Consider the following 14697-nt stretch of genomic DNA (forward strand, 5'->3'; position numbering starts at 1 on the left):
CAGAGCTCCGCGAAAAAAGGTAAAGAGGCCAAATGAGGCTTTGTGTGGAAGATGGACTCAACCTCTGTTCTTAAAATCCTTAAGTGCCCATCAAGTATTGAGTAAGTTGTGAAGAGAAGTCATGGTAATATTTGTAATTTAGTATCTAATTATTATTACTATTACTATTACTAGAATTATTGATATTATTAAAAACACTTCTTGCTTTTTGCGAGTATACGGGTGCAGTGTAGCGTTCCTTGAATAAATCATTTTCGAGCAATAGGTGTGTACTTTATTGAACCTGTACTGTCTGTGAAAAAAGGATTGGGCTGTATTGTAATGTCTTCTTACATATAAATGTGATAACAATGTTACGACAAAATGGAGTGACAAAATGTGTGATAGTGTGATTATAGTCTAAGCCATCATTTGATTTGCATGAGTGACACTTGTCCTACACATGTCACACACAATGGTGTGCACACTGACAGGTGCAGGTAATAGATTAAAGTTGGTTCACTTACCGGACTGTAATTCTTAAAAAATGTGTCATGGCATAAATAGTTTGAGGAGTTGTTGACAAATTCAGAATAGTCTGAGGATTGCTTGTTTTTCTCAGAACTTTCTTGAATGCAAATGGATTAAGATCAACTTTGTAATCATTATTGTGGGAAAAATGATTTGACAATGAATCTTCTTTTGCACTTTAAGTGTAGACCTAATAATACTTCTCTGTGTTGAGCTGAAAGGACACGTTCATTGTTTATGTCGACATTGCATACTAGACCTAGGCCTTAATTAAACGTACTACTTATTGTTTTAGATAGTGAATGATCATAGGGCGTTCAATCGAGTAAAAAACAGCGAGTCCCTCCTCGACCTTCAGTGTCAGCCACTCTGCACACCTTGGGAGTGTCCGTGTCCGTTGGATTCTGAACCGTGCGTTAACTTTACGGGGACCATGAGTTCTCTGGTCAGAGTGTGTTTGAGGTGTGCGCTCCAGTGACCCTAGAGGTTACATACCACACAAAAGCACTATGCAGGTATGCCAACAATGTACGTGCTTAAATCAAAGCATAGGCCAACAGAGGTGGGTGGCGGGGGTGAAGGGAGAGAGAGAAGCTGGAGGAGGGGGGAGGGGGGGGGGGCGGGTGAAGGGGGGATGGCGCTTGTTGTGGGCCTTGGTCAGGTGGGAGGTTGGGTGCGTGTGTCTGGTTTGTGCGTCCATGCGCGCGTGTGTTCCGGGAGCGAAGGCTTGAAATATGTTCAAGAGAAAGCGGGTGTTATCTTTTCTCCTCGCACACTGACTCACTTCAACACCCCTGGTGTGTGTGCCTTGTTCAGCGGCACCGGCAAACTGGCAGCAGCTCAAAGAGAATACGAGGAAATATGATCCATATGATGGTACTATAAAGGTTACCACCGACCTCAAGCCTTCACTGAAGACCTGGTCATCAACGCCACCATCGCCTACAATTGTCTCCTTTGTCCTCAGCCGTGCCATTCCTCCCCTCGACCTCGGCATCCTTCCTCGACTGTGACCCTCTTCCAGGCGGATATCGGAAAGGGGTACGTTGGGTTTGGAATGGAAGGATTCCGATAACCCTGACTCGAACTTTTACATTTACAATTTGTACATTTTCTATTTGAGGTTTGGAACCACCAAGTCAAATAATCATCTTCGCTTCAACGTCTCCAAACCTGCTTTAGGTAGCAAGAACTTTGATGGAAATCAACGCTCAGTTGTGTTTCATGCTAATGGTTCTCTAATGATGCTATACTCTTCGATTTTTCCAGGCTGGCTTGGCTATGAAGTTACTAGGCCATCTGACTCTCCTGCTTCTGCTAGGAGGAATCTGTTGCCAGAATAACCGCAATGCCAAACCCAGTGGCAAATCATCCAAGAAGTCTGGAAACCAGGGGAGTGAGAGCGCTCATCATGCCCCAGAAGAAGAGTCTCATTCTGGGCCTGGAGGGTCGACTGAGTCAGGCAAGGAGGGGAGCTCAGCGGCTCGGACGGCCAATCAGCAGTCAGGTTCTGGGAACAAGGCCACGGATGATATGAAGCTGCACTTCCTCAAGAATGCCCAGGTGACTTGCAACGACGGCTCCGCTGCCGGGTAAGATGCTCTTGTGTTTCTGGGCGGGAAAGCTTTGAGCAGTGGTGTTTCGTCATATTCTTGATATGATACTTAAAAAAAAACGAAAAGATGCTTAAACAAAGAAACAACCGTTTCATTGACCTTGGACCAAGAATGTTTTAGAAATGTATTTTGTTTGAGGCTATCGACTTCAGTTTAGCCATCATCAACCACCGACAATGCCGCAAAGAAAATATGTTCATATTTATGTCACCCACCTTATGTTGTGTTTTTTGAGAAGGAGGTCTCGTATAGGTAGATGTAAGCTCAGCAAGTGTCCATGTATGGTTGTGTGTTTGCTTGGTCCAGTCATTCCCTGCCCCTCATCTCCTGTTTATTTGTGGTTCACAGGTTTTACCTAAAGGAGTTCAAAGGCAGCAAGCGATGGCTGATATTTCTGGAAGGTGTGTATTTAAACCCTCCCTCCCAACTGGTTAATTTTATCTCGAGAGGTCAGCCTGTCTTGGTGTGACGTCCCCGCTGGCATTTTAACCGGTGGTCATCTCGTTTCCCTTTTTCCCCTTTTTCGGCGGCTGTCACTCTGTGAGCAACCGCCCACGCCCACGCCACCCGTCAACCCTCTCCCAACCCCCACCCAACCTCCTCTCCATCACTTTTGGATATTTATGTGAATTGCGAGCATGTGTATTCTGGGGATGGGGCTTGTAGAGGCCACCGGATGCATTGCGTCATCTCCAGAAACACGTTTCAGCTGACTGGGCAGTGCATGCCTCGACTGACCCCCCCCCCCCTCCCTCCCTCCCTCCCTCCCTCCCTCTCTCTCTCCCTCCCTCCCTCCCTCCCTCCCTCCCTCCCTCCCTCCCTCCTTCCCTCCCTCCCTCCCTCCCCAATGCTACTTAGGACTCCACAATAGACTAACAGGTTGGGGTCTTCCCCCTCTGCACCGGATGTAAGTGGGGGAGGGGAGATAATATTAGTGTCTTATTTTTAGGTGGTTGGTGCTGCTACAACAAAGAGACCTGTGAGACCAGGTACATAAATATCCCCCGGCTCATGAGCTCATCCGACTGGTCGTTGACACGCAAAGGTAGGGTGCTGCCTGGCTTCCTTGTTTTAGAACTCACCGCCATTTGTGTTTTCGACATATCTCATCTCAAAATAGCATCTCTGCATCTCACTGTGGGGTGAGATGCAGCTGTTTTGTTTGAAGACGCCCCTGTCACAATTTGACCTCTGGTTTTCTCGTTTACAGGAACTGGGATATTGTCCACCCAGGCAGAGGAAAACCCTCACTGGTATAACACTAACATTGTGTAAGTGTGTCTTGTTATCGTTTCTCTTTTTTGGGGGGTATTCAATTGAATGCATTTCATTACCAACGAGGCTTGACAAGCGACAAAAGCAATGTGTCTGCCATTTCCTGACAAACACATGTCAGGAAAACATTCAGTTTATCTCAATTTTCTCTGGCCTAGCATGTGAGCTACATAGATATATGCCATCAGCAGTTAGAAGATCCTAATATATCGGGTCAAATATGGCCACGGGGACCCAATCTGCCAACAGATGTGATTGAGGAAGCCAACTGCAAGCTGAGATGACATGTTGAAACCAACTTTATCCTTGTCCATGTGTGTTGTGTGTGTGTGTGTGTGTGTGTTTGTGTGTACAGATTGATTCCCTACTGCTCCAGTGATGTATGGAGTGGTACGGGGCCAACGCCTGTCAAGGCAGGAAAGGGAAAAGAGAAAGAGAAGGAGAAGGAGAAGGAGAAAGACACCGATGCAAGTAAGACCTTTTTCAAGTCGAAGTTCCCATTCCAATTTGTCAAGGAAAACTGATTCGGTATTCAGCACCGTATCTTGTTCTACATTCTCTTTTGCGTTTCTCATAGCTGAGTACACCTTCATGGGTTCCCATATCATTCGTGAGGTCATCAAAGACCTCGTCCCTAAAGGGATAAAGCAGGCAAAGGTTGTCATGCTGGCAGGCACGAGGTGAGCCCTCCCTTCTACTTCCACCCACCCCCCACCCCTCCACCCCCCATCCCCCTTCTGTCTCTCCAGCCTCTCCTCCTCACTCATCCCTCCAACTCCAGCTTTTGGACCCCAATCCCTTTTTGCCCCTTGAGTCCATCATCCCAACCACACCTCCAAGCCACCCCTACCTTGCACCCCCCCCCCCCCCCCCACACACACACACACACACACACACACTGTCCACCACCACACCACGTTCAATAACAGACAAAGGAGCTGAAGAAACTCTATTTCGGTTTCCATCCTGCAGTCTGTCATAAAGATGTTTACTGGGTGGGCCTTATGGACAATGACATAATGTCTATTAAAGAACCTTGTTGGTGATGGCCAACATTCTCCCCAGGTTAGCACTAGCAGCCAGCCGTATGCTTTGTGGGAAGCTAAAAAAAGCGAGACCTGACAGCCTAGCTGCTTATCATCTCAAGTGCTAGTCAGAGGTCGCCATTTTGGCTTAATTGGGCATGGATCCCAATGGTCTCTGAGCCGCAATGTTGCCTCAGTTGTTTTCCTCCTCCATAGGAATGTCACCGAATGTTGAAATGATGTCCGGCAACTATCTGACTATACACTGTAATTTGGCAGCCATTTTGTGGCAGCCATTTGGACTTAGGTTAGCAGAAGCTGTATTAAAGGTACAGGAGTGCCAAGGAATATCACGTGTACAGTGAGCTCGTTCTGTTGTGGATATGGCAGACATTTGGGCTCAAGTTAAAAACGCTTGTTTCCTTCCTCCCCTGCAGTGCCGGAGGAACAGGAGTGCTGCTGAACATTGAGAGGGTGTCCAGCCAACTGGAACAGCTGGGTGCAGAGGCTCAAGTTCGAGGATTGGTGGACTCTGGCTGGTTCCTGGAGAGTAAGCAACAAAGGGCACCAGACTGCCCTGACAGTGTCTCCTGCTCCCCTGCAGACGCTATCAAAAAAGGCCTGCGGTGAGACCACAAAGTCAAATGTCCCCGATTGAATCGTAATGTGTGAAACGTCGTTTGTCTTAAGTAGACAGTTCAAGAATACAGTTTGGTTCTGCAGCCGGTTTAAATTCTTGACCTTGTTAACGTCTCGACTGTGGCGCGTGGCTAACCGTTTGTCTTAGGCTGTGGAATGGCATTGTGCCTGAGGCGTGTCGGCAGCAGTACAAGAAAGGGGAGGAGTGGCAGTGTTTCTTCGGCCACAAACTCTACTCCACTTTGACCTGTGAGTGATCTGCCCAATCCTTATCTCAGTTGTGTGAACAGACTGGCCCTTCAAGGATCAGTGTGGGTCCACCTCTGTTTCTTTTCTTTTGACCAAATACGAGTATTTGTCAATGTAATAGTATGTAAATGCAAGACCAAAATGATGACATTTCCCTTTCCCGGCCACGATTGGTGATTTAGTGATTTGACGAAGTGGCTGTAACAAATGCTTTTCACGGAATATCAGAAATTCCAACCAAAGCAAGAATCCACAGTTGTCTGAATTGTCCGTCTCATAGCTCTTTAAGCTAACACAGTGTTATGTTATGTTATGCACAAATGCGCTAATCCTTTTCTCTACACTATGTTAGCTTCCGGTGCTCTCCAAGTGAGCTAGCTATCTAGCTGAACCTGCTTATGGCACTGCATCACTAGCCAGTTGTGTCCCTAAATGGTCTGTGTGTGTCTGTGTGTGTTTCTGCTGAAGCTCCTCTGTTCGTGGTGCAGTGGTTGTTTGATGAGGAGCAGCTGAGGGTTGAGAATATCTACCTGGGAGGCCAGACTCTGTCAGAACAGCAGTGGACTTACATGAAGAACCTGGGCAAGGAGCTCAAGAGCTCCCTCAAAGATGTGACGTAAGTCTCTACTGTACTGGAGTTTTGTGGAGAAAGGGTTGATTTGGTAGGGAAAGAAGTTAGGAAATAACAAGACGTTCTGATGAAGAATATCTACAATAATGTGACATTACGATCCTCCGAAACGTATCAATTGACGGAGAAGATGAACAATCAGGAAAGGACAGATCGTTTCTGAGACACTTCACCCCATCCCCTTGAAGTCACACAGTGGGCGTCACATAGTACCTCTCTTGGGTTCTCTCTTGGCTGACTGTAACTGTTTTTGCAGGGCTGTCTTTGCCCCCTCATGCCTCTCCCACACATTGATCACTAAAAGGTAAGGACATATGACTCCTGCTGCCCTGAAAAAGCACATCAACTACCCCCCCCAACCCTTCTACCCCTCAACCCCCCCTCCCTCACCCCCCAGTCATCCTCCCTCCCTCCCTCCTCCTTAACTCCTCCTCCTCCCACACTAACCCCATCCTTACCCCATGAGCTCATGCTGCACTTTCTGCACGCTCGTCCATCACGGCGCATTCTGCGTGTCACTGCGTGCCATTTCACACTTTCACTAACCCCCCCAGCACCCCTTTATACACACACACACGAGCACGCGCCCGTCCCATACACACACACACATCTTCACTGAAATATACGCACATACAGGGCCACGCACAAGAACACAGGATCTCTCCAGCTGGACATGGGGGAGTCAGGGTCAATGGCAGGGCAAGGGGGTGGAGTCTCGGCTACGCTCTAAAGGGCAGGGTTTAAAGTGGGCGTGGTTGACAGAGGGATGCGGTCCTCTCTGAGGGGTTGAGTGTGTGTGTATGTGTGTGTATGCTTGTTTGTGTGTGTGTGTGGGGGGACGGGGGGACGGCGTAGAGGGGTGTGAGGCAGGTGGGTAATTTCACAGTTTGTTAATCTAATGCCGGCCAGCGATGTCGATGGTTGTGGTCGTGTTAGGGGATCAGCACAGGTGGCAGCTGGGGAACGGATTGAGATGCGGGCTGCCAAGGCAAACTGCTAACCAGGCTCTGTGGGGGGGTGGGGGCAGGGGCTGGTGTAGCGTTGGGGGTGGAGTCAGGACAAGTGGGGCCACTCAATCTTTCTCTCTCCTCTGGTTCACTGGCGTTGTGTTTCGTTATCGCTCCTCCGCTTTTTCCCCCCCCGGCTCTCATATGCACTTGCTTGCCCCCACATCTACTATGCTTGTTCTATTGTTTTCCCAACTAACCTCTTTCTTTTCTTCCTCTCCCTCGCTCTCCCCCTCGTTTTTGCTCTTCATTTCTCTTGCTCTCCCTCCCGTGGTACAGTAACTGGATGAGTTTCCAAGTTAAAGGCACCTCGCTCCCCCGGGCGCTACAGTGCTGGGACAAGAGTCTCCAGGAGGCCAACCGAAACAGCAAGACGCCCCTGAAGGGCTGCCCCTTCCACTTGGTGGACGCCTGCCAGTGGCCCCAGTGCAACCCCACCTGCCCAACCCTGATGGACCAGGCCACCCAGCAGGAGCTCACCCTCTTCCAGATGCTAGTCGGCATGGGCCTGGACCTCCAAAAACTCGGCCTTGACCCCAAGAAGGACGGAGCCATCTTGACTAGCATGGTCAGCAATGGTGGCTAAAAGAGAAGCAAAGAACGAGAGCGGAAAAAGCGAGAGCCGTTTTTGAGGGCTTTGTAGTGACAGAAAACAGTTATTTTTGAATTGTGACGTAACCATAACAAGGTACAGAATCTGGTTACTTCTTCTTGTGCCGCTCAGCATTCCATTGTGCTCCATTGTTCTTACCTTGGCGACCTGACTGGTGGGTATGTCACTGGGCAATGTCTGTTCAGTTTGTCTCCTGGCGCCCTCTTGTGGGCAGTTGAAGGAGTCGCTCCAATATCAAAATCGGGATATGTGAGCCTCACGTTCTACACAGAGAACAATGAGTTTTGAGAACGTTGATAGATACCAGATACCATACCTGCAACACACTTTCATCTGAATAACACAAAGTATAATTTTACCGCATGATTTGTGGTGAGGTTTTTTACAAACACTTTTACTGATTGGAGGATATAAATCAATTTTACAATCGAATTTCCATCTTTTGTAACTGAATTGATCTTCGAAATGTCCGGGGTTGTAAAATTGAATGTAGACTGGAGAAACATATAAGAGATTGAGAGAGTATAATATCCATTTTCAGGAAGTACTGTACTTTGGAAGTAGAGAAGACAGAAAGGACAGATAAAACAGTCTGGAAATGTAAAAAAAAATCTCACCCATTTCACAGACTCTACCGTTGCAATTTATTCTGCAATTTATGGAATTATTTACATCCTATATTTCCTATACAACCCATTACTGCCGCAACATAACATGCCTCCATGTGAGGCAGGGCTGTTTGAACTTTTCAAAAGTGAAGGCCAATATTTCTAAATGGCCACATCAGTGGCAAAGGCCGTAGAACTTTCTGCATTTGCTTGAGTATTGTTTTGAAGTGTGTGAGATCTGAATTGGTGGCTGTATAAGCCCATTTGACATGTGGTGTTTTTTCTTTTCAAACGCTGAGGTAATCACCTCTTAGCTACATACTGTATGTGCTATGTACTGTATCCACCCTATAATATGGTTGTAAGACACAATATATATAGCTATTGTATGACATCACATTAATATTTGCTACCGTTTTCAAGTCTTCTGACTCAGATATTTTAAAGAGGCTTTCAGATCATAATCAGTCTAACGCTGTCAGAAACTAGAGAAAACGTGTATGTATTAATAATAGAGACTGTATTTACCATGTAAACTGTAACTTTACACGCACCAAATTGTTGACGTTGGATTGAGTTGTATGTTCAACACACTGAATAAAAGTTTTGGATTAGACCTGAAAATCTGTCATTTTTGTACCACATTATTACCATGCATTTTGTTTGTATACACTTTACAGAGAGCCTGCAGGTGCATCATTGTCTAATAAACACAGTCCTTTGATGAATTCCCATGCTACGATGTCACAATACAACTCCAGATTGTCCAGTCTCACTGCATCTCATATGCATCAAATGGGATGGATGAATGGATGGATGGGTGGACGGACGGACGGACAAACAGACGCACACACACACACACATTATTTAATGAAATACAATTTTACCTCTGTATTTTTGTGCATTTGTATACATCTCTGTAAACTCTCCCTTTTGAGATGGTGAGATGTTGACCCTTTCCAAAAACCCTTGACGGTCAACGATTGTTTAAAACCTCATGTGTAGCTACTCCAACCACCAGGTGGCGATAAAGAATTTTTCAACAACGCGCCGCTAAAGAAGTTATAAATAATGTTATTGATAGCAGGTTTAACAAGTATGTTATAATGTAGCTGTTATACATTAAGTGTAGCCTAGTTGTTTGAATGAAAAGGGATTTCATTAATATTATTTTCATTGGATAGCCTTCAATACAAGATAACATCCATTACAAAACTAAATTCATTGTTTTAAAGCCATTATCCGTGTAGATATAGAAAACATTGCAAACTGTATTGTTATATTATTTGTATGACATATATGTTGGAATTTTATTTGATTGTTGATGTGTATTATTGATATATAATTCGTAATATTTGATATGATTCCGATCATCATTTTAATCTTACGAGCTGAGTGTTTAGATTGGCAAATCAGTCAGATTTGCAAAGTAGGTTGTCTTGTCTTGCAAGTTCTTCGATTTTTTTCCCATATTGCATTGCTGAATTTTTCTACTTCCTCTTTCCGCCATATTGCAGAACCGGTAAGGTCTCCCTCTTAATTCTTATTTTCAATCTAATGAAAATCTAGTACATCCAAGCATCTTCAACACAGTTTTTGGACAGGTATTGTTGTGTTAAAGTGTAGTTATTTTATAAGGTGGTTATTGTGTCGATTAAACATACAGATTCGTTGACACCATCTAAAATCTGAAGTCCTTCGGGGACTTGTGATAGAAGCTGGCCATGTAGCATGTTGGATACGGCAGGGACAGAACTCGGAGTAGCAGAGAAAATAATATAGCTTACAATTACTACAACGATTCGACTGTGGAATGCAGTTTTTCTCGATCGGTGTGTAGGTGTATAAAGAGAGGTATAGTATGATGTGCTTAATTGTTCGAAGTGGACCAATTATACCTAGCTTACTGCGACTAGTTAGCTAGGTAGCTTGATTTCACCCAGGTTATGGAGTCTTCGTGCATGGCGGGGATGGACATGGTTTCTTTGAGCTGTTGTGTTAATCTTCAAACGATGTTGGTTTTTAATGGCTCTTGTATGGCAGTTTATTAACGACTGCTAGCCATCCATTGTAGTGATGGCCTGCCAGTGTCAATTCGTGACCGCGTTAAATGCTAGTTAAGTTAGCAAGCTATGGTTGGTCAGTACTGTCGGTCGTTTTGTCTGACGCTTAATTTGTAAATGTTTGTTTCTTAGGCATCATGGTGCGCATGAACGTTCTCGCGGACGCGCTGAAAAGCATCAACAATGCAGAGAAGCGTGGGAAACGCCAGGTTCTGATCCGGCCGTGCTCGAAGGTCATCGTGCGTTTTCTCACCGTGATGATGAAGCATGGTAAGTTGTTCAAAAGTTGCTTTTCTCGCTGTGTACTGGTATAAGTGATTGTCTGGTTGTGTGGTGTGTGTGTGGCATTGTACTGTTAACCAAATGAGGGCCTGAAGGGGCATGGGTTGGTTGCAGCGTCTAAATGATCCCGGTTTAATGTGTTGACGAGCATACTAATCCAATGAACAATCTGGAAGTGGTACCACTGAGTGTCTTAGTGATGTCTGGTGCTAATGCCTTGTCTTCTCCTTGCCTCCCCAGGTTACATTGGTGAGTTTGAGATCATCGACGACCACAGGGCTGGGAAAATTGTCGTCAATCTCACAGGAAGGCTAAACAAGGTAAATTACATGTCGCTATCCTTCCAACGCTGATTAAGGCACCAAAATCCCCCAAAAAGGCCAGTTAGTGAAATGTGGGAGAGGGTGTGGCAGACCCCTGTGGCATGTGTACCTGCCTTTGCTGCAGCCATTAAAGACTGTTGGAAGAGTGATCTTTATTCAAGAATGTAGTGATGTATAGGTGCTTGTCTAACATACAAATATTGTAATTGTCAATGATCACAACTCATGCCAGTGTCCACAGGAAATGGTTAACTGTGTCATTTTGAGGGGGAGTGCCTATGTGCTTGTGCTTATTCAAAAGGCTCACCAGTTGTTGCAGATACTGGTAACGGTGTCATGCTGCTACCCTGTTTTCCGCAGTCATTCTAAACATGACCCCCCCTCCTCCATTGATTGTGTTTTAGTGCGGCGTGATCAGCCCCCGCTTTGACCTCCAGCTGAAGGATCTGGAGAAGTGGCAGAACAACCTGCTGCCCTCAAGACAGTTTGGGTGAGAACCGCAACCAACGGGAACGGGCTTCCAGGGCTGATGTGGGCTTTTTCATTGTGCGAGCTGTATATGGAGTCGGGAGATTCCCCCTGAAAACAATGGGTGATTGTAGTTCACGTGGATGAGGGTTGGGTGATTTGTTTGGGTCAGTTCAACAATGATGGTCAATTACTGTCTGGCCAGATTTGACGTTTTTTCACAAAGTGATAGAAGCTGGCGCGTGTACTCAATGACCGGCCTTACCAGACTACATCTCATCCTGACTGGAATGTTGCATACTGCCGTGTAACTTTTTGTAGAGGAATTGTGCTACTTTGCTTTTGACATGGCTGGTTCCAGGTCATGGAGTTGAGGCGGTGGGGTTTGTGCACTTGACCATTGCTTGTATGTCTCAGCCAATCAATAACTAGTATTTTGAGATTGTGTAAGGATGTCCCCGTCCCTTGACTTTACCCATAAGTAGACTCTTAATGTGAGGTGGTGCCTAACCAGTGTTATCCGGTTACCGGTATTTCTTTAGAAACACCGGTAAATGTTATATGGTTGTTTTGCATTCAGACACCTCAAAGGTCTGCTTTCAAGGAACTTCCACGCAAGTCTATCAAAGTGCTCTTTCTTCACACCTTTTATTATTGTAAATGGGTGTGCCCTTGGCATGGGATGGGCATTTGGCGCACAAACCATTTGCAGTTATTTTGCAGCAGTCGCGAGCATAGATATTTCGATTCTGAGATGTCATGCTTGCAGTGTAGGAAATACTGAATCTTTAATGAGAATGTCCTTGCTGATATGTAATGTTTCTCTCTGCAGATACATCGTGCTGACCACCTCAGCTGGCATCATGGACCATGAAGAGGCCAGACGGAAACACACAGGAGGAAAAATTCTGGGATTCTTTTTCTAAAATGTAAAGAACTGTGCAAAATAAAAACCAAATCCAGTGGACTGGTTTCAATCTTTGGTCTGTTTTTTGGCGTTCAAGCTCTGCTATTACACACAAAAACAAACGTTGTTACAAAGGCGACTAATTTCAATTTGTTTGGGTGTCAGTCTTTCTCGCTCTAGTAATGATCGAGTTAAAAGGCCAGAGTGGTGCTGTTTGAAGGGCAGGGCACCTTGCATGGGTGTCTACTAGCTCTGCCATGCATCGTAAAGTTATGTATGGTGAAAGTCTTCCACCTTGATTAACTTTGTTATTAGGTGATGTCGATTTAAAATATAACCACACCTAGACTTCAGTCCATGCATCCACTTAGCAAGTGCTGTCAGATGATCTTCCATGTTTAGAGGTCTGATAACAACCATTCATTGGATGTGTTGGGGTAGGGAAACTTCTAAAACATACAGGACAGTGGGCCCTGAGGATCAGGGTTGAAGACCAAAGCTCTTGAGGGCACATTATTTCATGAAGGGGCACTCTTTCTACATGAAAATGATCCGCAGTAAACTTGTTTCAGAACAGTGTCGTTGGTACTGAAATGATGGAAATGACAGTATCCTGTAAAGTATGCAATCAAAAGTTGGCAGACATGGCTTTTTACAGAAAGAAAACAATAGAAATGTTCAAAAGGGTTTAGGTAATCCTTATGTAGCTTGTTTAACCCTTACTCTTTGCAACAGCTACTTTCCTCTGTTCTTTAACATGAACTATCCATGAGTTCTTTAAAATCATCAATACTGAACTGCATTAAAGTAGTATCATAGCTAACTGCATTATATCATGACATCAGAGGTCCCAAAACCAGAACATTTGAATGTGGAATGCTAATCCCAGTTCCATGAAGGTGTTCTTTTTTTCGATAGTAGAGTACAAGAATGCATTTAAAAGATGCACAAATTACATCATAATAAATATTCTAAAGCAGCTCCTGGGAAACAGAACCAAACAAAACACAAAATCCACAAAGTTTACAGCTGAAATTCACTTCACTACAAAACTGCACTGATATAGAGCTTACATGTGACAATGCCTTATAAACGAAAATTCCCAAGGCCTAATACACAGAAACCTAAATTTAAGATTCCTCGTTGGATTCTCAAACTGAAAGAAAGTAAGTTTCAACTTTTAATTTGTAATTAGAAAAAGGAAGAAATTATCATTTATCAATCATTGATGGAGTTAACTTTTAAAATTGTATCCAGGATGTTCAGGCTTATGTATGTTATTTTTGCTCAACTAGCTCTGAATGTTGAGGAAGAGGAGGAAACGCCTGTTCCTAAGACCCGTCCATTCATTGAGACCCCTTGGCCGAAGAACTATCGCATCCTCAAACTTCCCAAGGCCACCGGTACTGTGGATGCTGCTCCCTCCTCCTCTTCTTCCTCCAGAAGGAGAAGCAGAGAGAGAGACTGGAAGCACAGCAGCCAAGCCAGCCCGGCCTCCCTCTCCTCCCAGAAGCAGGCCGGCCGTGGACGCTCCAGGGAGAGGTGCAGTAAGACCCACAGGAGCCGCCTAGAGCCCAGCCACTATGACCGGCACAGGGGGAGAGAGGAGAGGAGCTCTGGTGCTTCCAGAGAGGAGACGTCCAGGGAGAACCTCCACCAGGGTCACCACTGCCAGTCCAGCTCCCACAAGAGGCCCCTGGAGGACCCTCCAGCCAACCCTGACTCCAAGAAGATCAGACACGAGGACCATCCTCAGCAATCCAGTGAGCACCTCCAACAGGGACAAGACTCTCAGTCCAGCTCCCACAAGAGGCCTCGGGAAGATGGGGACAGTCTTCAGACCCACCCTGAGCCTAAGAAGATCAGGCAGGAGGTCAGCACTTGAAAAGCAAACTTCTTGGACCAGAGACTTTCTCTTATGAGCATATTTTTGTAGTTTTATATAAATACATTAGTTATGTTAGTGATTTTGTGAAGTTAAGTTGTTTAATTGAATGATTTTAGTTTGTGATAAGTATAGTAATAAGTTAATTACAATTCTGAATGTTTTTATTAATATGTGGTTACTGAAAAGTTATTATGTTTTATTTTACTACATTAAAATTCAGCTTCATTTATTTGTGTCCTTTTTTTGTAGAATCGTATTCTCTTTCTATGGAGCATTTTTTAAGTCTCTGACATGACTGAGTTGGTGATGGCAATACAGCGTGAGAAATGAAATAAAGAACAATCTTCTACTACCTACAGAATTAAGAGATCAATAATCCTACTAATACAGACAGTATGTTAGTAATTGGTGTAAGTTTGTAAGAAGTATTGATGGATTACTGATATATTTTACACTAAAAGTATCAATAAATACTTTAGCCCATTACTTTAGCAAGTAATACGTTTCATTTGAATAAATATGAATTAATCCTCAATTAAGTGGCTTGAACTATGGAAAGCGGAGAGGAAACTCTTTAAAGACTAACAATAAAA

General features: G+C 44.8%; 3 protein-coding genes across 4 annotated transcripts; all 3 read left to right on the forward strand.

The window, feature by feature from the left end:
- Positions 1-1337: 1337 nt before the first annotated feature.
- notum2 (notum pectinacetylesterase 2) lies at positions 1338-8789 on the forward strand. The gene is made up of 12 exons (XM_062448609.1): positions 1338-1551; positions 1780-2102; positions 2475-2527; positions 3076-3171; positions 3337-3397; positions 3757-3872; positions 3979-4081; positions 4864-5052; positions 5214-5314; positions 5783-5930; positions 6202-6249; positions 7232-8789. Exons 2-12 carry the CDS (start codon positions 1792-1794, stop codon positions 7536-7538), a joined length of 1533 nt encoding a protein of 510 aa, XP_062304593.1. The 5' UTR covers positions 1338-1551; positions 1780-1791; the 3' UTR covers positions 7539-8789.
- A 769-nt stretch (positions 8790-9558) lies between these two features.
- rps15a (ribosomal protein S15a) lies at positions 9559-12286 on the forward strand. Of its 2 annotated transcripts, none has more exons than XM_062448307.1 (5): positions 9559-9695; positions 10369-10506; positions 10759-10838; positions 11246-11331; positions 12142-12286. In XM_062448307.1, the coding sequence occupies exons 2-5, from the start codon at positions 10374-10376 to the stop codon at positions 12233-12235; spliced, it is 393 nt and encodes a 130-aa protein (XP_062304291.1). In that variant the 5' UTR covers positions 9559-9695; positions 10369-10373; the 3' UTR covers positions 12236-12286. The 2 variants fall into 2 exon arrangements, with proteins under 2 accessions (XP_062304291.1, XP_062304292.1); XM_062448308.1 differs by lacking the exon at positions 9559-9695 and adding an exon at positions 9883-10027.
- A 565-nt stretch (positions 12287-12851) lies between these two features.
- Positions 12852-14273, forward strand: LOC134008778 (uncharacterized). Its single transcript, XM_062448306.1, has 2 exons — positions 12852-13382; positions 13512-14273. The coding sequence occupies exons 1-2, from the start codon at positions 13298-13300 to the stop codon at positions 14099-14101; spliced, it is 675 nt and encodes a 224-aa protein (XP_062304290.1). The 5' UTR covers positions 12852-13297; the 3' UTR covers positions 14102-14273.
- Positions 14274-14697: the final 424 nt, after the last annotated feature.

This window comes from Osmerus eperlanus, chromosome 22 (assembly GCF_963692335.1).
Source record: "Osmerus eperlanus chromosome 22, fOsmEpe2.1, whole genome shotgun sequence".
In the NCBI taxonomy this organism is placed as follows: Eukaryota; Metazoa; Chordata; class Actinopteri; order Osmeriformes; family Osmeridae; genus Osmerus; species Osmerus eperlanus.